At 46.7% G+C, this 20,580-nt stretch overlaps 1 protein-coding gene and 1 long non-coding RNA gene across 3 annotated transcripts in view; one reads left to right on the forward strand and one right to left on the reverse strand.

Annotated features, from left to right (window-relative positions):
• axl (AXL receptor tyrosine kinase) overlaps window positions 1-20,580 on the forward strand; it is a 29,040-nt gene that overhangs the window by 2,489 nt on the left and 5,971 nt on the right. Inside the window, exons 2-16 of one of the 2 annotated variants that reach the window (XM_076036631.1) lie at window positions 1,776-1,986; window positions 2,433-2,533; window positions 2,616-2,798; window positions 6,300-6,380; window positions 6,500-6,615; window positions 8,771-8,966; window positions 13,636-13,775; window positions 13,865-14,012; window positions 14,272-14,289; window positions 15,839-15,968; window positions 16,212-16,303; window positions 18,282-18,377; window positions 18,749-18,826; window positions 19,232-19,324; window positions 19,689-19,810. In XM_076036631.1, coding sequence (XP_075892746.1) covers window positions 1,776-1,986; window positions 2,433-2,533; window positions 2,616-2,798; window positions 6,300-6,380; window positions 6,500-6,615; window positions 8,771-8,966; window positions 13,636-13,775; window positions 13,865-14,012; window positions 14,272-14,289; window positions 15,839-15,968; window positions 16,212-16,303; window positions 18,282-18,377; window positions 18,749-18,826; window positions 19,232-19,324; window positions 19,689-19,810 — 1,805 coding nt within the window. The remainder of the gene's footprint in view (window positions 1-1,775; window positions 1,987-2,432; window positions 2,534-2,615; window positions 2,799-6,299; window positions 6,381-6,499; window positions 6,616-8,770; window positions 8,967-13,635; window positions 13,776-13,864; window positions 14,013-14,271; window positions 14,290-15,838; window positions 15,969-16,211; window positions 16,304-18,281; window positions 18,378-18,748; window positions 18,827-19,231; window positions 19,325-19,688; window positions 19,811-20,580) is intronic. The other variant, XM_076036632.1, reaches the window with a different exon arrangement.
• On the reverse strand, window positions 708-8,372 carry LOC142895523 (uncharacterized). Its single transcript, XR_012928225.1, has 2 exons — window positions 7,799-8,372; window positions 708-2,852 (listed from the first exon to the last, which is right to left on the reverse strand). It is a non-coding gene; the product is annotated as an uncharacterized LOC142895523 (long non-coding RNA).

The raw sequence follows: 20,580 nt of genomic DNA on the forward strand, positions 1-20,580 counted from the left end.
TTTCTCATAAAAGGTTTACAAGCGTATTATTATATCAGCGCAGCACTGAGGGACGGAGACAGAAAGTAGGGCTCCTTTTGTTTAGTGTGACTCCGAGACAGAACAAAGTCATGGCTGTGCGCAGCCTTGAAAGCGCTCAGCCAAGCCTGAAAATAAAAGAGGGCTTGACGTTTAATGCCAAGAAGCACACCGAGAGCAGCGAGGTGGCCGAGCAGAGGCCCAGCAGACCCCCTTCACTTTGTGCACACTCCCAGAACACGGCTTTCTAGAGGGCTGCCCTGCATGTGTGTGTCGGTGTGCGTCCGTGTGTCTTTTGTTCATGACGTGCACTTCACGGCATCAGAGGTGCGCTCTGCGTTTCAGCGCTGCCAAAGTGAACTATTTGGATTGGGATTCAGGCGGGGTCACAGACGAGGGGTCAGAGGTCGAAGGTTGGCTTTGAGATGGACTGGGAGGGCGGGTTGACAAGCTTGAGAAAATCTTAACAGTCGTCCCTCAGCCAAACAACAGTGATTTATATTTGAGCTGGACTTCAACTCTGGAGCAGCGCTCCACTTTTTTTTTTTGTTCTTTCGTCGTTATCTCTTCCCCTCATAATACAAAGTAGTTTTGTGTCACCGCAGCCTGCTTTTTGTATCCCTTGAAGCATTTTTTTGCTTGATAGAGTTAAAGGAAAACAGTGAAAAACATTCCTGTAGATAAAAAAGTTCATAGTAAGTGAACAGGGAAGTTTTATTTGTATAGCACTTTTGGAAAATGAAATCACAAAGTGCTTTACAGAAAAATACAACAGAAAAATGGCACAGTGATACAAACAGTGACACAAGCCCGAAAGTTATGGATTATGGGTCCAGCAATGTCCACATAATTCTTCCACAAAGAGAGTGACTTTCGTTCTTGGGCCAGACAGCATGGGTGTCGTCAAGAAAACTTCCCATTTCTCTGCAAGTGTGGACAAAAAGCAGATGCAGTCAGTTCTCATAAGTTTTCCAATCTCAGCATCTTCTTTTCTTTTTTTCTTTTTTTATTAAATACGTGTATGCATAAGGCATGTTCACAGACTTTTTGATGAGCTGCAGGCTTCTCTTTGGTGTGAGAGGAGACGTTTTGGCTGTGGTTGAGCTCTCGGTTGCCGTGGACTCGTCCGAGCCGCTGTCCTCTTAACAAGGAGCCTTTGTCCCGCTATCAGCTCGGCCCCTCTCAGGTCGGCCTCGCTCTCAGCGAGATAACTGGGCTCAATGACAGACCAGCGGGGCGGTGCACAAACTGTTCACCTGTTATCATGTCGTGAGCAGCTTAGCCTACGTTAAGCTAGGCCAGCGTAAATGAATATCTATGAGTACAAGTGCTCGACTCAATACGTAGCGGTGAAAAAGAAGAATAAAAGGTTGTTAAATGATGAAGTCTGTCACAAAACAGCTTCAGCTCTCTGTTCAAGAATTCACTGCTTGCATTTTCTGAAATGTCAGCATTTGCTCCAGGATTTGGATTTTAGAAGAGGGATATTCGCTTTAAGGCTTGGAAATCTTTGAATTTTTGGAGGGATATTATATAAATACCACGTGCCTAAAACTAAAATTAGTTATAAATACTATTCAGAAGCTTTGTTGTTCTGGTCTTGAACAATTATCCTGCTCATATTTGTGGTGCTTTCAACGTTCTGAAAGCTTCACATTTGCTCAAGGTTGAGTACTTTTGACTCAACTTTTACACACCTAACCATTAAGTATTGACAAGACTAGGAAACTGACTCCCTGTCTCTTTCTTGATCAAAGATCTGGAGTTTGAACGGAGTCCCACCACCGTCATCTCATCGCTGGGCAAACCCGTCACCATGAAGTGCTATCTCCGAGGCTCCGGCGCCGAGGACGAAGATCCGCCCGACGTGCTCTGGCTGAGGGACGGCCACATCCTTCGCTTCACCGACACCAACCAGTTCCAGATCTACACTGGCAACAACAGCTGGACGGTCATCAGCACTCTCCGGTATGCCACGCTTTCCGTCGCGTTGATTTTTTTTTTCTCTCCATCGCAGTCTGACAAAGACCTGTAATGCAGTGGGTGAACCCGTGTGAGCCTCCAGGCCACCACACCTGCCCCGAAAATGTCAGTCATGCCTCTGCTGTTGTCCTTTCAATCCCGTTCCTCCACCTTCACCCTCTCGCCTCGCTAAACCAGTTGCTGGGTTGCGTCAGCCCTTTTGATCGCTACCCAAAACTTGGAGCAAATCAAGAAATGTTGTCGCCCACACTCAACCCCTAAAGGCCTCTGCTGCTGCTGTGAATGAGCGTATTTCATCCTGCCGTGATTGGAGGGAAAGGATCTCGAGGGAGAAGCTCACAAAATCTGTTCATGTTGGGTTGATTGTCTGTCTGTTTGACCACTTTGGCTGACTTTTTATACTGAGTATCACACTTTTGTGCTCATGACAGCATTGAGAAGGTCCAGCTTGCTGATATGGGCTCCTATCAGTGCGCCGTGCTGTCCGAGGATCACCAGACTCTGTCCGAGGAGGGCAGCGTCCAGCTGGAGGGTGAGTCCACCTGCAGTTCGCCGTCACGTCAGAAAGAAATCTTTTCCTCTCGGAGCCTCCTGACTCCTTCCCTCCCCGCCAGGTCTGCCTCACTTCTCGGTGGAACCGCAGCACATGACCACGGTGGCCAACGTGTCCCTGAGCCTGAGCTGCGTGGCCCACGGACCTCCAGAACCGGTCCGGCTCATCTGGCTGCAGGACGGCGCTCCTCTCAACTCCCTCAACGACCCAGTGGCCCTTTCGCCGTCCACGCTCAACCTCACAGGTAGCGTCTTTTATTCCCTCGGCCGCCTCCTGCGCTGCTGCCAGTCCACAAATTCTATTGAGAATGAAAGATCACATTATGGGCTGAGCTGACGATTACGCTTTCACTGTAATAGTGCGGCGAATCATCCTCGAGTAACAGACAGACCAATGACTCATACACAGTGCAGCCACAGTTCAGAGTGGTTTTCAGTCAGATGGAGGCTGCCTCGGTCTAATTTTGCACAAAAAAATGGATGAGAAAATTAAAAACATGTGTGTTTTTGGGGCCAAAAGTCTTTTGCTTAAAGTTAATTGTACGTTCGATTGCAAAACCTTGCCACACACACACACTGAACGCTCGGCCTGGTAATTTACTGGACAGCTTTTGGCTCAACTGAAGTGATCAATCAACAAAATCCTTTCAGTTCTTTACGACGATTAACTGATAGAGATTGTAGGCTTGGAAAATCTTTTCTTGTGCTGGATTTTATTAAACACCGAACATAAATTCTTCATGAGAAAAACTTAAACCCCTCCTTGCAAAGCCAGTATTAGAGGGGGAAACGATCTAAATCACTGGGCTGTGATCAATTCCGATCCGTGCCGCTTCCAAAACCATGCAGCCTCTGTTTGCTACGGTTTCAAAGGCCTTTAAATGGTCCAAACAAAACCACCAAACAAAACCACCGAACAACCACTGTCCCCTTAGAGAGGAGGATGGCTGGTGCATGTGCCAGGAGATCCACGGAGGCCGTGTGGTCTTGTGGTCGCGTGGTTGGCGGGTCAAGGAAGAGCATCAGGCACCGGGGCGGGGGGGCATTTGGGGGAGGGAAGTAGATGGAGACAGAGAGATAAAAAGGAGAAGATGAAAGGGATCATTTTGTGACTTGGGTGCCAACCGCAGCTGCTGCCTGATCGCCGACCTGTTGACTGAGCAGCAGGAGAACTGAGTCAGAAGGAATGAGCAGGTTTGACTCATCAGAGCAGGCGGGCTACTACTGACCAAACCCATTTAACCGTAACCTACACTCACATCTGTGGAATGGGCAGCTGCAGCGTAGGACCACATGTTCAAGAGGCGGCTAACACAAATAATCTGAAATAGGCCCATAAAGAGACATGGCATGATGGGTATTCCAAACAGGAAGGTGCCGAAGGAAATATGGTCGGCGTCTTCCATCTGCGCGTCTCCTGTCAGCGTCGTGCAGAAGACGTGATTTGTGTGGATCTGTAAAGTCCATCAACTCGGTGGAGTCGTGAATGAAATCTTGCAAATGCAACAGTCTGCAAGCTGCCTTGAAGAAGAGAGAAGTGAGCTTTGCTTTGGGAGATTAGCCTGGATGCTGCAGCAGTGACAGTTTGATCAGATCTGGCAGGCATTCACAGAAAAACAAAGTGGGTGTTTTCTTCCTACTCTGGTAAGACTTTGTTAAGCACTGCTCACTCCAGGTCTGTGTTGCTGTCTGATGTTACAATTTCCACCACAAGAAAGCTTCACACTATCAGCAAGTTGTTCAAGTGGCGGCCAAAACATCACCGTCGGTCTGTTTTGAACGTAATACACACAAGGGCTTGTCCAGTCACTCTTTTTGCAGATGGCTATGTGAAATAAGAGCAGCAGGTCTGCCTAACGTTCCAGCTGGCATGTTAGGTTACCAGCACACAGCCGAACTGACATAATACCTGTGAAAATCTGATTGAATATACACTTGGTGTCAAGTTCTCTGTATGGTCTATAAATCACTATGTGCTTTCCTCCATCATGATGGTCTGCCACTCTGCTGCTGCTCTCAGATTTTTTTTTTTTTTTTTTTTTTTAATGTTTCAGCTGTTTGGACATATTGCCGGTTTGTCAGTTGACTGAATTGGCCATTAACACAAAAAACTGCTTAGGGATAAGATTCCTATTTTGGAAAACTAGATGTCTCAGAACTCAGTGGCATTGGTGTTGCAAAGACAGTAACTGAAGCATATTTAATAATGAGATTTCTTTTCTTTAGTATAGATTACCAATGGAAAAAACTGCGCCTTTAGTTTGCAAAATTCCTCGCACATGATGTCACAGTTGCTTCACTGTTTCCTCATGTGCTCATTCACGGTTCTCCTCAGCTGATGTTGACAGTATTGGTCAATATCCGAGGTTCTCCCGAGTCACGGACTTATCTCACATTTGGGGAAGGAAGCCAGTCAGAAAAGGCCGGTGGTGCAACTTCAAGGGGACACTGACGAGCGGGTTTATTCACCCCAGCGGGCAGCAGCGGTCACCCCTCCCTGCTCTCTGCTTCATCCCTTCCTCCTCCACAATCCCTCACTTCAGCCACCGCTCCCTGTTCTCCTTCCGGCCGCGACACAATGGAGGCATGGTGATGCGGGGCACAGAGCAGCACTCTGTCCGGCTCCGTGCATGTCTCAGTTTGTGGCCGACTGACAGTGTTTGGATGTTAGATAACAGTGATGGAGCTACAATATCACATGTTTCAGTGCCTGTGTGTGTGAGAGAGAGAGAGAGCAGGGATGACGAGTTATCTTGCAGAGTGTGAGCACGCTGTGAGTCACTTTGTGAGAGGGTTTATTCTCCGTTGCGTGTCAGTGTTGTGGCCCCCAGCCTCCGGAGGAGCAGCTCAGCCTTTCACACCTGGACCCAAACACAGCTGCTCTCTTTGTTGTATGTGCAACACAGCCACACAAGGTGTAGCTCCTCCACATTTAGTCTGTCGGTCAATCAAAAAGTATCTTCTGTGACATTTAAGCACAAGGAGAATAGGGAGAGGATCCTCCTTGCACATTAAGTTAAGCCGTGCAGAGTTTTTTTTAACAAGTAGCTTACTTTTTTTTTAAAGTCTGAGTCTTATTTTGTTGTACGTTGTTCAAAGAATTCTGTTCAATCCAGTTCATGTTCAACATAAACACATGGCTACATAGTGTGGCGGTGAGAATGGATATGAAATAGAAGTGGAAGAGATAATTGGGAGAGTTTTGCACCACTGCTGTCTGCTGCTATAGACATGTACTTTGAAAGGGCAAAATCATGCGTCTGTACAACAAAACACAGTTTGTTTGTTTTTTACCTTAAAAGCCAAAAGGAATCTGATTCTAAGTCAAACTATAAGTACATGGAGTGCTGCTGGGTGTGGAAAACAAGCAGTGTAGTCCTGGTATCAAAAAGTTTGGTCTCTATCTGCCTTGAAGAAGGCCTACATGGCCGACACATGTTGGCATTTTTAACTATAAAGCCATGATCTAATAAAGGCTTTTTATATATTTTTCAATCTCCTCGAGGGCCTTGTTTTTTTGTTTTGTTTTTAAGTGTGTTTCTAGGAAACTGATTATATTGCCAATATCAGTCCAGTTCACTGGTGGAAACTACAAGCCACCACTCTCGTTTCACTTTGAGCTTTCACACAGCGTCTCTCACCCTGACGTTATGTGCGGCTCAGCAGCCTCAGCGAGGCCTCACGGTTTCAAAAGACCCCTGGTGTTCCATCTTCACACATGCGTGTCATTTCATTTTGCCGTGTAGGCTTGAACACGACCAGCACTTTTTCCTGCGAGGCCCATAACCGCAAAGGAGTGGCTACCTCCGCATCAGGGACCATCACCGGTAAGTGCAGCAGTGGAAGTCGTAGCGTTTTTAAGCTTTGTTAGCACTCTCTCCCATTGTATTTCTCCCCTCTTGTATTATCTGTAAGTCTTACGTTGGTTGATGTCTTTCGTTTTCAGTTCTTCCGTCCCAGCCTCTGAACGTGAGAGCCGTCGAGATCACACAGACCAGCCTCCGTTTGTCCTGGCAGCCAGGGTTCGGAGGGGACTACCCCATAATTCGCTGCTCCGTCCAGGTAAGACAGCGTCAAATAAACAGGGCGGAAGGATGCTGAGAGTTAATAATTGACCTGCACGTAAACAAATAGGCCCTCCCTCTGTTTTAGAGCACAGAGGGCTTCCCTTTCTTTATCTCAACTCATCCTCCACCACTCCCTGCCTCATTCATGTGGAGTGGGATCAGGTTTCCCTCTGGGAAAGTGGCCTCTCGGACAAGTCTGGTGTCCGAGAGGCTCCCTCCACTCCCTCTTTTATCCCCCTTGTTTCCTCTATTGGTGGCCAGGTTTTCCAGGCCTGCTTGACACGTTACCGGATTTGCATCAGTGCCTTAACGAAAAAAATCTGTAACTTGGAGACCGGGGGGGGGGGGTGCTCTGCTCCCTTCAGGTGGTTTTGTTTTTGCAGTTGTAACACGGTGAACAAAAACTGAGCTGGCAGCTCATCATCAACAGCGCTGCTCTTTCTTCATCTCAGCGTCTGGGTGGCAACACTGTAAACATGGTCGCTCTTACCCGAAGGACAATTAGGTCTTGCACAGTTAAAGTCAATTCCTGCCGACGTTTCCGTGTGTACTGACTTGCCAAGCTGCAGCTCTTGTGTAGTTACTAGTTAGTAGCCTTTGCTTCCACCAAAACTACCAATTTGTGTGTATTTTTGCAAAGATTCAAAAAGAAACCCAGGCGTCTCTCTCTCTCTCTCTCTCCCTCCCTCTCTCTCTCTCTCTGCCACTCTCTTGCTCTCTGGCCACTTACGGCTCACGCCTGAGAGCAGCAACATATTTTTTTTGTTCTCCCAGAACGGGGGAGCGAAAGCAGCACCACCCTTCGACGTCTGGTTCTAATAAAGCTGCCCCTCATACCTCTCTCTATTCTGTCTCCTCCTCCCCCACTTGCTTACAGGGGGGAACAAGGCGAGGGGCCGGCCCAGGCAGAATGGGGCAAAAATCTGAATTTAACGGCTCATTGTGCTGCAGTTTGGGGGTGGGGGGTGGGGGGGAAACTACAGCTACAGTGTGGAGAGGAGAAAGATGTTACTGTGCTCCACAAAACAAGAAAGACAGAAAGAGGGAAAGTGACATCAGCAGGTACCGCGGCTGTGAGCCATACATGGAGAATGCAGGCTGGAGGGTGACTCAGGGCCGAGCCGTCCACAATTTCTTTTTAATAAACGCACTTGTTTACAGGCTGGACGGTGACTCACCCCATTAGGAGTGACTCCCTCGCTCTCTTCACTTTCTTCGCTCTTAATGCAAAGAGCAGCACGTGCTCGCAGCCGACACCCTATCCCCCAAACTATGTCATAGTCCTTGGAATACCATCAAAAAGATAAAGCAGCCCAACAAGCTTTTGAGTTTTGAACTGTGCCTTTTTTTTTTCGTTCTCTTTTTTTTACAATCTTGTCTTCGGCAGTTTTCAAGATCACCTGCTGGAAACACGCTTGCACCAGACCTGTCTGCGGGGTGCTGCCCATTCGCTTTGTAATTTTTAAAGTCTCTCCCGGGGAGCTATTTGATAATGAGCAGTGCAGCGGAGAACAATGGTGCACGCCAGGAACTTTAATGTGGTTTGAAAATTGCTCAATGAAGGATCCCCCGCCTCCGCTGCCTTGTGTTCCTCTTTAAAATCTGTTTACCACAGTGTGTTTGCAGAGACAGCACGTTCCAGGCTGTTTTTTTTTCTGCTTTTAGGTCACGGCTTCTGCTTACAATGCACCTTACTGGACCTGCTTCTTATTAAAAAACAAACAAACAAAAACACATACAGATTTGCTCTTAGTGATCCACTCCCATTACTGTATGTTCATGCCGTTAGTCACTGGGTTGTCAAAGAGAAAAATATGGAAATAATTATGTTGAGTATTGTACTTGTTTTCAGATCTTTATGTTGCCTCCAGGACTCCAATTATCTAAATACAAGAGATCTCCAGAAAACAGCACGTTTAGCCCCGTGTTTTCAGCCTCCTGAGAAAATGCTAAGTTTAATGTGCTATCTAAAATTTTGTTTGGAAGTGGTCAAAAACAAGCTGGAGGGTTGCAACCAGCACTTGGCTGATCGTGTCAATGCGACACTTATTATTGTTTAATGCAGTAAGCATAACATGGGACTTCCAATGCAATATTCAATTTGAAGTAAATGCTATTACATGTCCAGATTTGTTGTTTTTACGTTTCAGGCCAAGCTTCCCGAGGAGTCGTTTCCTGGAAGCCCGGATAAGATCATCCACAACCAGAATGTCAACATTCCACCTGCTACGCACCTCATCGCCGACCTGGAGCCCCACAGCCTCTACGCGGTCAGGGTGGCCTGTCACAGCAGCCAGGGTTCATCCGACTGGTCGCCCTGGGTGGAGTTCCGCACCAAACAAGGAGGTGAGGCCGCCAAGTGTGGAGATGTTTGTGCGTGCCCACAAGAGGGTCGTCTTTATCAGAGGCCCACTAGAGCTCCAAGTCTAAATCGTGTACTTTGTACATCTTCAGCTATTTAGTGTTTTTATCAGAGAGGAAAGATTCTACACTTTTACTAGGAGCTTTTTTCAAACCATCATTGTCCAATTTTACTCTGTCGTCAGAAACCCCGAGAATAGAAACGGTATCCATCCCGCTTGCTTTCATTTCCAATTTATCATGTTTCAGTGTCTACTGAAACATTTAGGCCAGTGTAAGCAAACAACTTAACCAAACACATCAATTGAGTCTGATGGTCTCAAAATATTTAACTATAACACTGTGACCGGAACTTTCTATGGTTTGCTTTTTGTATTATGACATGACTGAAACTATTCAGTGTTGTCTCTTAAGAAGTTTGTTGAGAAGTTTGTTGAGGCTCTGTCAGTCTTTTTTCCCCTCCTCATTGGGAGTTATTTGTTTGCTGCAGCTGTGTTCAATTGATTTCTTTCTTTGGGATGTTTAAATGTTTTATAACCTACCATTGGATCCAAAAGTTCTTGAAAGTATTGAGAGTGATAATTACTCAAATTGTTTCACCTCATCAAAAATGAAGTGAAGAAAAAAGTGTCACAGACTGATTTTTTATCCTAGCGATATATTTCTCTATCAGTTGAATCATGACTCATTGGATTCTGCTGGATTGTTTTTTAAAATTTTTTTCTATCTTAATTCTGACTCAGAACTTACCAGAGACATACTATATGGCATTAGGTGCCAGAGAATCAAGTTACAGCGGGACGTTAGTCACAATGTTCCTTCCTGTGGCCCCTGAACTCAGTCCGTGCTAATGAAAAACACCAGACGCAGGTTCATGTCCCACCTCTCCAAACCAGACTCCCAATGTAAATGTTTGAGGTGGAGGGCTGCCTGGTATTAAAGACGCAGCAGCGTAGGTGGACGTCGGGAGAAGGGGAGGGCAAGCAGACATTAAGACTCCCATGAAAGGCTTCACTTAGGAACGTAGCGCTGTGCCCAGAACGGTAATGCTAGGCTGCTGTGTGCTTCGCTTTAAACTGAGGTGGGATTTTCCATGCCAGCTCATGCTCCCAGCTCTACTCCTGGATGAACAGGATCGGAAAGAGTGCACACTCAGAGGAGAGATATGTCAGCGGTGGGATGACGGGGCTTTCCGACAAAAGTGCCTGTAATGTAAAAGCATAACCAGAAAAGGGAAGAAAGAGACAAATGAAATATCAGTGTCATGGAAAAGGACAAGTCTGATTTTTTGAGTCGACGTGTCCGTATCTTTCACTTCTGTGTTTTTGACTAAGTTCTTAAGAAGCTTTGTTTTGTTTCACTGCAATCTCCCCGAGTTTTGTTTCTCTGCGGACGGTAGAGTTTCGCTTCCGGATCAGGCGGCTCTCTGCACTTGTTACCGCGAGCCGGACGCTGAGTTTTTACAGTGAGATAAGGAGGACGTGATTCAGCTGGCGGACAGAGACGGCCGGGGTCAACAGGGAGAGAGTGGGAGGTTGAAAGGGGGAGAGGACATCAGCAGCTCGCGCCATAATTATTACGTGGTGTTGTTTTTTATTGCTGAGGAAGGAAAACACTCCCCCGAGGCTCTGCCTTTCTGGAACCAGCTCCTGTTCCATTTGTTTCTCGTCAATAAAACTGTGTAGATATGCGCTGCACTGTTTCTTATGTGTGTTGTATCTGGCTCGGACGCACCCATTCATCGCTCCTCTGTGTCCCCCCTCATGTCGAGGATTCTTTATTTATTTTTTTTCTCATCTATGTGGAATTTATTCCACGCATCCGTGCTTCTTATTATTTCCATTTTTTCCCTTCATCGTTCCTTCCTTTGCCCCAGCTCCCAGTTTTCCCCTCTACTTTGACCTGGGCTGACCCAGGAGTGCACACAGCTAGACACTGTGGGAAAAGCGCGGGGGTTAATGGTGGGACTGGCCGCGGAATAGACGGAGGAGCAAGGGAAAGAAGGGTAGGGGGCGCTTTGAGAAAACACTCAATTTGCTGTTTTCCCAAAGCCAAGATTTTCCCCTGAGGATGAGAGAACAGAAGGAGGGGGTTGGTGAAAGAGGAAGCGAGGCAACCTATGTCGCCCTCCTAATCCTCGAATTGCAGTGAGATTAGGTTCTACACTTCCTTTATGTAAACATAAATATGAACAAATTCCTTTAGATTTCGCAAAATAATTCCTGAGTGTTTGATTTTTAAAAAGGGAAAATTAAAGGTCCCACGTTAAAACCACTTCATACGTTGACTTGTTTATTGTTTAATATTTTTGTTATGAGTTATTATTACATACTTAACACTGTCGCAGCCTTCTGCAAGAACGCCCACTTTTGAGTTTTCTACCAAAACTAATGCTTTGTCAGACTTACAATTTACAGACTTGTTTAGAAGGGGAATAAATAGGCATCAGCGAAGCAACTGAGCCCTTTGTGACATCACAGATTTCCAAAACTGCTTGTATTAACGCACACTTTACTTCTGAGCAGTGAAGCCAAGAAACCAAGAAAAGGGGGAAGGTTTCTCTGTTCGCCAACAGGTTGGAGGTGCATAGTGTTGCTTAAACATGTGAATACAGGGCCTTTAGTATTTTAAGCAACTGCCCGGCATGTAATTGTGGTGTTCTTGATTTTACCCCAATTGTCTTCCACGGTTCATCATATTACAAACACTTTAATTCAGGACAAATGACTCCCTCTTTACGAGTATTATATGTCATCTGTCTGGACCCCGTCAGTGACATTAGTCTTAATCCCCAACTCGCCGATAGAAGTGAGTCATGCTGACCGACATATCACAGACACGTGTCACAATAAATCCCACTTCATACTGCCAAAAAAAAACGCTACAGGCATTAAATTGCTTGGATGAATATATGAAAGATGAACAACAGCCTGTTCTGCCGACAAAAACGAGGTGGAAGTCACTCAAAGTCTTCGGTCTTGACGACTCCCATAACTTTTGTGCTCCAACTGATCTTGGAAGCGCCCTGTTTCCACGTAGTTTGTTATCGTTTATGGAAAAACAGACAAATCCCAGGGTTGTGCGTCACTTCTGGGCCCGCTTCCCCCCGTGTTTTGACACTAGTGTAGCGTAACCGGACTCAAAACAGGCGAGATGATGCGTGAAAAAGGAAAAATCGGGGGGAGCAGCCTCATTTATATGTGCCCCAGCTGAGTTATCCGACACTGCTCTGCCTGCGTCAAGCACCAGGATGTGAAACAGTCGGTCGCAGACGCTCACTTCGGCTGTTGGGAAACAACTTGGCTCCGAAGTGTCTTCGAGCTTTCTGCTTGGAACAAACTGCCCGAAGACGAGCAGTTGAGGAGGCTCTATTTTCCTCCTCTTCCTTACTCCTCCTCAGAGTTTTATGTCAAACACTTTCCACCTCTGTTCACTTGAACTCCACGTCCAAACAAAACGGAGGGGCATTACCTCATACAGAGGGCGGCGGAGGGAGGAGGGGGGGAGGAAAACTGGGGGGAAAGTGTTGGACAGAGGACTCGGCGGAATAAAGAGACGTAGTGAAAGACGTAAAGAAGGAAGCAAGAAAAGCGACGCAAGCGAGCAGAAGGCAGGCGGGGGGGAGAGAGAGGGAGAGAGAGGGAGAGAGGGATCATAGGTGGAGACGAAGGGCTGGAACCGACTTTTCTTGGAGGTTGTTTTTGTTGCTGCTGGCAGCCAGAAGACGGAGCGCATGTGGAAACAATCAAGCGCCAAACGCTTCCTGATAGCATCATCCTCATAGGCCGGGCCGTGTTTCCCAGCCAGACTCACACTGACTAACACTGGCTGACTTCATGTGTGCGTGTGTGTGTGTGCGTGCACGTGCGCGCGTGTGTTACTATTGTGGCGCTTCGGGGAGAGACAATGGACGCCTTTCCACCGCTGACACGTGAAGAAATAAGCTTCGCTTGCTCCTCTTGCGCTACACACGGCGTCAATCACGCCGAGCCGTTTATGCACACGAGAGCGCACAAGCACGCACGCACGTGGAAAAAATTCCTGACGCTATTTCTGAGCACGTTATCCGTCTAAGTTTCCTCTCCGCCGGGCATTTGTGCTGCCAGGGGAAAAAAAGAGGGCAGGCCAAAGAAAGCAAAAAAAAAACACAAAACGAGGACGGTCAGAGGAAGAAGGAGAGCGTGACGGAAAGACACACAGGCCTCAGCATGCGTCTATCGGAGGTCACCAGACCATCCCAGGCACGGAGCGAGCTCATTGGCTCCCAAAGTCGGCTAATCTCGCCCCCTGTCTGCGCTGCCCTCAGTTAGCCTTTTTTATTTTTTTTGTCCTAATAAAGCGGAATTCTCCGCATTCTCTGGCTGTCCTCTGCTCCCAGCTGTTGCAGTTATCTACCACCTGAAGGCGCCCCAGGCTGTCAAAACAGCACACGCCTGGCTGACCACCAGCCCGCGAGCAGCGCCGGCGGTCAACAGTCCCGCTGACTCCTCATTCATACACACAAAAATCTTTTCACGGGGAACACGCCCCTGAGAACTGTGCTTATTCAAACCACGCAGGGGAAAAACTAAATATGAAGCCAAAAAAATGAGATGCCCAAGAGCTAAGTTTGCTTTTCTCTCTCTCTGCCTGTGCGTGCGTGTGTGTTTGTCAGTGCCGGAAAACCCACCCGTGAACGTGACAGCGGTGCTGAACGGAACAGAGATGTTGATGACGTGGGAGGAGCCTTCTGGAAAACTCAACGGGGAGCTTCAGGGTTACATGGTGGAGTACAGCACACCGGCCGCACAGCGGGTCAGTCAAAGACTCTCTGAGCAAAAAGAAAAATAAATGACTCACTGCAGCCAAATCCTCTTTTCTTGACGCTGTTTTTTTGTCTCCAGCAGTTTGTCGTGGACGCTGGATTGGACACCGAGCTGTCAGTCAATCTGTCGGCGCCGCTCTCCAATGTGACCTTTCGAGTTTGTGCCTACACGGGGGCGGGGCCGGGACCCTGGACCCCCACGCAGACTCTGACCCTCGTGTCTCCGGGTGAGTGAAAGCAAGTGGGAAAAACAATGAGTTCACTTCAAAAGACAGGATGAAAACAAACACCAAATGTTCACATGGGAACAAATGGTCATGACGAATCCTCTGAACATTAATCTAATTGCATTTTGAAATGTCAAGAAGCAGGGAGACATTGCGTATGAATATTAATTTAGCCAGGATGGAGAATATTTGTTCGTTTTTGCAAAACGTTCTCCAAATTTTCAAGCTTTGACTTTACTTTCTTCTTTTATTCCCACAGAAATGCAAGAATTCATGGGTGAGTAATATCCACTCCTCCTCACTCCTTCCACTCAAACTTGGGTGACCTCTGAAAGTGCCACGCTCTAACAGCGGGGGGGTCACCTCACTGCACTACTTCCAACATGAGACTTCTCCTTTTCGACTCGCTGCTGCTCAGTTCCTCTACGACTTCCTTCCTGTGTCTCAGAAAAAACCAGAGAGAGGATCAGAAAAAAAGAGAAGGGATGACCTCAGAGGGACAGGGGGTGGGGTTGGGGGGGTAAGGAAAGAGGGGTGAGAGGGAGGAGTGGGGGAGGGGGCATCATAAATATTTATAGCAGGCAGGAACAGTGGAGCATCCCTGTTTGCTTAGTCTAATACAGCCAGACAGACGATCCAAACAACAAGGAGAGCAGATAAAAGGAGGCAGGGAAATTCGGGGGATGGGGGGTGTGAACGGGAAAAACACTTGGATTTAGGTTTCGAGGTAACAGGGGGCGCTCACAGGACGGCAGAGTTTTGAGGGACTTTTCGGACACAGACAACAAGAACTGAAAGGAGACAAGGAGACTTTCTGAATCGCCAAAGACAAAAGGCCCAGCGAGTATTTACAGAAGGAGTAGCAGTGTTTAGACTCAGAGCCGTTCAACCATTTCAGGCGCATTTTTGCGCAATCTCACAATAATGCCGCGCGGAAGTAAACACTGCCGACTGCAAACACAATGTGTGAACCTTCAACCAACCCCGACGGTTGGCCAGATTTTATCCAACAGCACGTACAAGACAATCGACCATTTAGCCCAAAATCTTTGTATTTAGACCTAAATATTTGTTGTTGTTTGTCCAATCTTTTTCTAAGATGCAGTCACTGATTTGTGCGTCTGTGTAAAGAATTCAAGCAGCAACATTCATATTGAAAATGTTGCACAAGCTGTTGTTATTTGAAGGTCCCACATTTTGCCCGTTCTCAGATCTTATTCTCATACCAGACTCCGGCACGGCGGCCACGCACAGTTATTTTTCCCCCGCAAAAAAAGAAAGATCCTCTTTAGATCCGTAGCAAATGGTAAATTTAGCCCTGTGTTTACGACATCCAACAAAAACACTAAGTTTAGCCTCCGACTAAAACTGATGCGTGGTCGAACCTTCCACATGTTTGGGAGGGAGCAGAGACAGCAGCCTCACAAGTGAGGTAGTGTTACTGCCCCTATGTGACATCACAAAAAGCTTGTTTTTTGGAACCATGAATTTTATTAGACAAAATAAGTAATGGATGGTCTTTTCTCGTTTCTGAGGAGTTTGCTTAGTGGATGGAAACAAATATTACCGTATTTATTGTTCAAAAACACTGGCAAAGTCAGGCAAATACTGTAAATGTGCAGCCTTTCATTTAGAAGCTTTAGGCTAAAGTTGCGTGTGGACAGACAGAGAGTGTTTCTACTTTCCATTTGGTTTGTTAGTAAAGTAATCACAGAGTTTCTCTCTCATGTGGCACTCCTGTTTATGGTCAACTTCCTTGCTATAATAATAATAATAAAAAAAAAAGACTTCTATGACCAAACCGTCTCTCCTCGCCTCTCCCTCAGGTCATTCGAAGCCTGAACCCTTTTCCTGGCACTGGTGGTATGTGGTGATGGCCATCGCTGGCGCCATCTCCATGGCGGTGCTCATGGCTGTTTATGTGGCAAAGCTGCGGCGCAAGGAGACGCGCTTCGGGTACGTAGGCTGTTGTTACTCCCCTTGGATAGAATTGAGGGAGTGACTGGATTACGGAGCCAAACCAAAGGCTTAAGTTGTTTTTAGTTTATTGACCCAGTTGCCTGACTTTTAAAGGCATTAGGCATTTTTTTGGGTGGAGGGGTAGAGAGAAGCCAAGAGAACCAAAAAGAGAACCAAAGACCGTTGATTAATTACGATTAATCACGATTAATTACGCCGTGACATCTGTGTCGTTCGCAGGGAGGCGTTCGAGCCCATGATGGAGAGCGGAGAGCTGGTGGTGAGGTACCGCGCTCGCCGCACCTACAGTCGCAGGACAACTGAAGCAACATGTGAGTTGTCGCCCCCCCCCCCCCCCACACACACACCACCACCACCACCACCACCACCACACCCACACACACACACACACACACACCCTTCCCTTCGCTACGTGATGCTCAGCGATACGATACGCCTTTTCAAACCTGTCCGTCAACCTGCGAGTCTTTCAACACGCCCGAACCTGCCATTGTCCCCAGGTTAGGAGTGGATCCCTTCTCATCACGCTCTCAATGGGAGGAATTTTCCCAAAAACACCGACAGCTGTAATTATCGCATTTTCTAGCTAGCGCTGTTAGCTTTTGCAGATTAAGGTGATTAGAATGAAAATAAAGACGACACGCAGCAGGAAATTTGGCTGCTCGGAGTGAGGAAACCCAGTGCACCCCTTAAACTAACACTTCACCTTATCGCTTCACCATCACCGTCACTGGTTTGGTTGGCAGCGTTTTTATTTGCGCGTCTATTCAGGCCGAAAGGCTTGAACCTCGCGTGTATCTCAGACCAGAAGGAGTCAGACTGAGGAAGTATGAGAGTCGAGATAACAACTCAGTGCGGTGGTATTAGAGTCGGGTTCCAGCTACGTCAGAGGAAGGGAAAGGGACTCAACATATGAATGAGATTTCAAATTCAAGCAGCCTGTAACAACACACAAGGAGTCTCCGGGCAACTCCAAGGGGAGTGAGGGGCTCATTTAACCCCTCGGGGAAAAAAAATATATAGTCTGATTTTTGTCCCCCATTCGTCTTATATTGGCAGACTGCGGCGCAGCGGCCTGCTGTTATTTGTTCGCCGTCGTCAATCAGCCTCCGCCCAGCCAGCACCGCTGATTACAGACAAGCGACGCATACCTGTAAACACAGTTGCAGGGATTCAAATTTCCCACAGCTGGGTCTCATTCAAGCCCCGACATTGTCCCCCGGTGTACGCACAATATTTGCGCAGACCTCATACACAAGTCTCAGCTTGCTGTAGCCACAGAGGGGCCGGGGAGAAAGGAAAGCCACAGAGAAAATGCACACAAACAACGTTTTGTTTTGTTTCTGAAGAGTAAAATGACCCAGCTGAGAGCGAGCGAGCGGGAGATGTGGCGATAGTGTGTACCCAGGGTGAGTGGGTATGAAAAAAGGGGGTTGGATTAAAGGGAAAAGTCAGATTGGAGGAATTTTTTGTGCAGGATTTACGCTGCAGATGCTGAGCAGTAATTCTGGCCAATTCCGAGGAGCGAGTGGGACCCTCGGGTCCTGTTTATTGGATGCAACCGGCTGAGATTCTGTCACGGCAGCATGTGTCGAAACATGCCTTCAGACTGAGCACATTGTTGTTCGACCCGTGGCAGATTGATAGGGAAGCAGCTGGCCCTTCGTACTCGTTGTTGACTCGTCTTGTCCCGACCCAGATGTGAACACAGCTAATGTCTGCGGCTTGCCAGTGCGCAACTCACCGGCCGCCAGCTGGCTGAGAGACCTTGCTGATCACAAATGCATGAAAGTGCTGACTGGGGGGGAATCAGCTTAAATCCCCAGACTTCCAAACCACCCGGATTGTCCCGTCGTGTGTCCCACACCTGAGTGATAATCTGAGGCGCACATTGCTGCACATGCAGTTGCTCTGGATTAGGGATTAGTGCTCTTTTTTTCCCATGCTTTCTCTATTAGGTCCTGGATTTTATTTTTGTTTATTTTTGCATTTTAATATTTTAAGTTGTTTTAGTTCCTTTTTTTCCTTTGAATAATGTCCCATTTTTTCATATTTAGGACAGATAAACAGCTTTGTAGTTCTGACATTCAGAGTAATTCTTTATTGAATAGGAGAAACAGGAAATAACACAATGTTACCCAGAGCAGATGCCATATTAATTATTTATTCGAGAGTTAAAAAATTGAGATATACATTGTTATCTACCTTTTCTTTATCTTTCCTGCGTGATTAAATAAAGTATTTTGTTTCGCGCACAATATTAAAATTGCGAAACTTTGTCTCCTCCAGTGAACAGCCTCGGAATCAGCGACGAGCTGAAGCAGAAGCTGCAGGATGTGATGGTGGACAGACATAAACTAACCCTGGGAAAAACTCTGGGTGAAGGTATTACTTTGTTTTTCTGCACATTGAGTCAGTTTCGTTTCTGGAATGGTCTCAGTATCACTTAAGAGCAACAAAAAACAGAAGTGTGAGAAAGTTATTTGGACACACTTGAAATGTTTGGTTAGTTCACAGTACACGTATACAGTTCTTATGTGCTGGAGAAAAGGGGGCCAATGACAAGCCTCCACTTATCTAAAGTAGTTTCCATTATATGCCCGTTTTTTGCAGCACTGTACTCTAAGAGTTTATGATGTCATTAGCTGCACTTAGTAAGTTGATGTATGTTCAGCTGCTGCTGCTGCTGCTGCTGAATAAGGCATTTTGTCAACGTTGCATCCAAGACGTGTTTGTGTTTTAATTTGTTTCTTCAGGAGAATTTGGCTCAGTGATGGAGGGGCTGCTGACTCAAGAGGAATCCGTCCTCAAAGTCGCCGTCAAGACGATGAAGAGTGAGTAGACAGCCGAGGTTGTGACAATGAGTCCCTTCATATTTGGAGACACAGGCTGTTTCACAGAGGGTCAGACCCTCCTCCCTGGGGTCGGAGGTTCACAAGTTATAGGGCCAATAATTTCGTTTTTTATTGAGAGAAGAGATAAAGACTGTGCTTGTATGGAATATTGGCACATATAGAGTTCACTGCAGTGGTGTATCGTTCCATGGTCATGTCAGCTCCATAAATCCAATCCAAATAGTTTGAAAAACAGAGGATTTTTGCAAGTTTCAAGTGGTGCCGTACCAACATGGCAATAAAACCAATGATGCAACTACCTCAAAATTCAAACAACACCTTTTGGATTTGGTCCACCTACAAATGATTCATGTTTTCTTTCTCTGCGCCCTGTCTCACCACCAGTTGCCATCTGCACTCGCTCAGAGATGGAGGATTTTCTCCGAGAGGCGGCCTGCATGAAAGAGTTCGACCACACAAATGTCATGAGGCTTCTGGGTAAGTTGAGTTCTTACTGCCCGGCATATCAAGGGTTGACATTTCCAACGGATGCTCTCTTTTTTCACTCAATTGTTTATTTGTCAAGATAGAAACAACAGCAGGTTTTCTCAAGATTATAAAAAGTAACAAGGACCCTGTCTTGTGAAAGCATCTTACTGATAAATATCACTCATAAACTTGGTTTCTTCCAATGTGCAAAATGAAAACAAGTAAAAAGTACTGCAGAGAGTATAATTACTTTCTGTAGTGAAACTAGACTGAAGTGAACTGAAAGTTGCTCGTTGCTGGTGTGTTTTTGTAATTTGCACTCTAGCCTATGTGCAGTGTGTGTGTATTATACTGAGCCGTGGTGTTTGTGCAGGTGTGTGTCTGCAGACAGTGGAGAGCGAAGGATACCCCTCCCCTGTGGTCATCTTGCCCTATATGAAACACGGAGATCTGCACAGCTATCTTCTGTATTCGCGACTGGGAGACTGTCCTGTGGTAGGTCTGACGGCAAACCATAAAGGCACAGAGTCAGCAATGCACACATGCACTGAAAGGCAAGCGGGCAGGCACACACACACAGCTTAGCAGCTTAATGAGTTCAAGGGTGAGAAGCTCACTTGTGTGTCTGTCAGCAAAATCATATTCAAAGATCTCCACTCAGGATTTGTCACAGTCCCCATCCACCTTCTTCACATTACGTACGCTGTGACATCAGCAGCTTTTGCTTTTCTTTTTTGTTGGATGAGATTGTTTTGTTGGAATCAATAGTTGAAGAGTCAGGTTGAAAAAACAACAACAACATGGGCCTAATTAAAACAAGATACAGACAGAGAGATTTAAAGCAGCCATGAGGTCGACAAATGTTCTGTATCCCTGCCTGGTGTGTTTGCCCTATTTTCCACTTGGACATAATGTTATTGTCACGAACGGACCTTCCCCAACAGTTTGTCTCTACAGACTCGGACACTCGGACCTTCCTTCAGACCTGTAGTTCTGGTCCTGCATTTCTGGGACCCCTTGTTTTTTGTCTTTTTTTTTTTCAACAGTGCCACCTGCTGGATGCCAGTAAAGCTGGAACTATGTCAGCATCACACTCAAATACACTTGAGCATGGGCTAGAAGCCCCAAATTTGACGTGGCTGTGTCCTGAGGGTTCCCGATGAACCTGCAAGTGGTCCCATGTCTCTAGGACAAAGTTGACTTTTGACCCCATAGACTCGCATGGCATTAGGGTTAGCGATAAGGCTGGAATTAGGGTTAGGGTT

This window comes from Nelusetta ayraudi, unplaced genomic scaffold (genome assembly GCF_046127955.1).
Source record: "Nelusetta ayraudi isolate G7.1 ecotype Tasmania unplaced genomic scaffold, CSIRO-AGI_Nayr_v1 ptg000048l, whole genome shotgun sequence".
Classification (NCBI taxonomy): domain Eukaryota; kingdom Metazoa; phylum Chordata; class Actinopteri; order Tetraodontiformes; family Monacanthidae; genus Nelusetta; species Nelusetta ayraudi.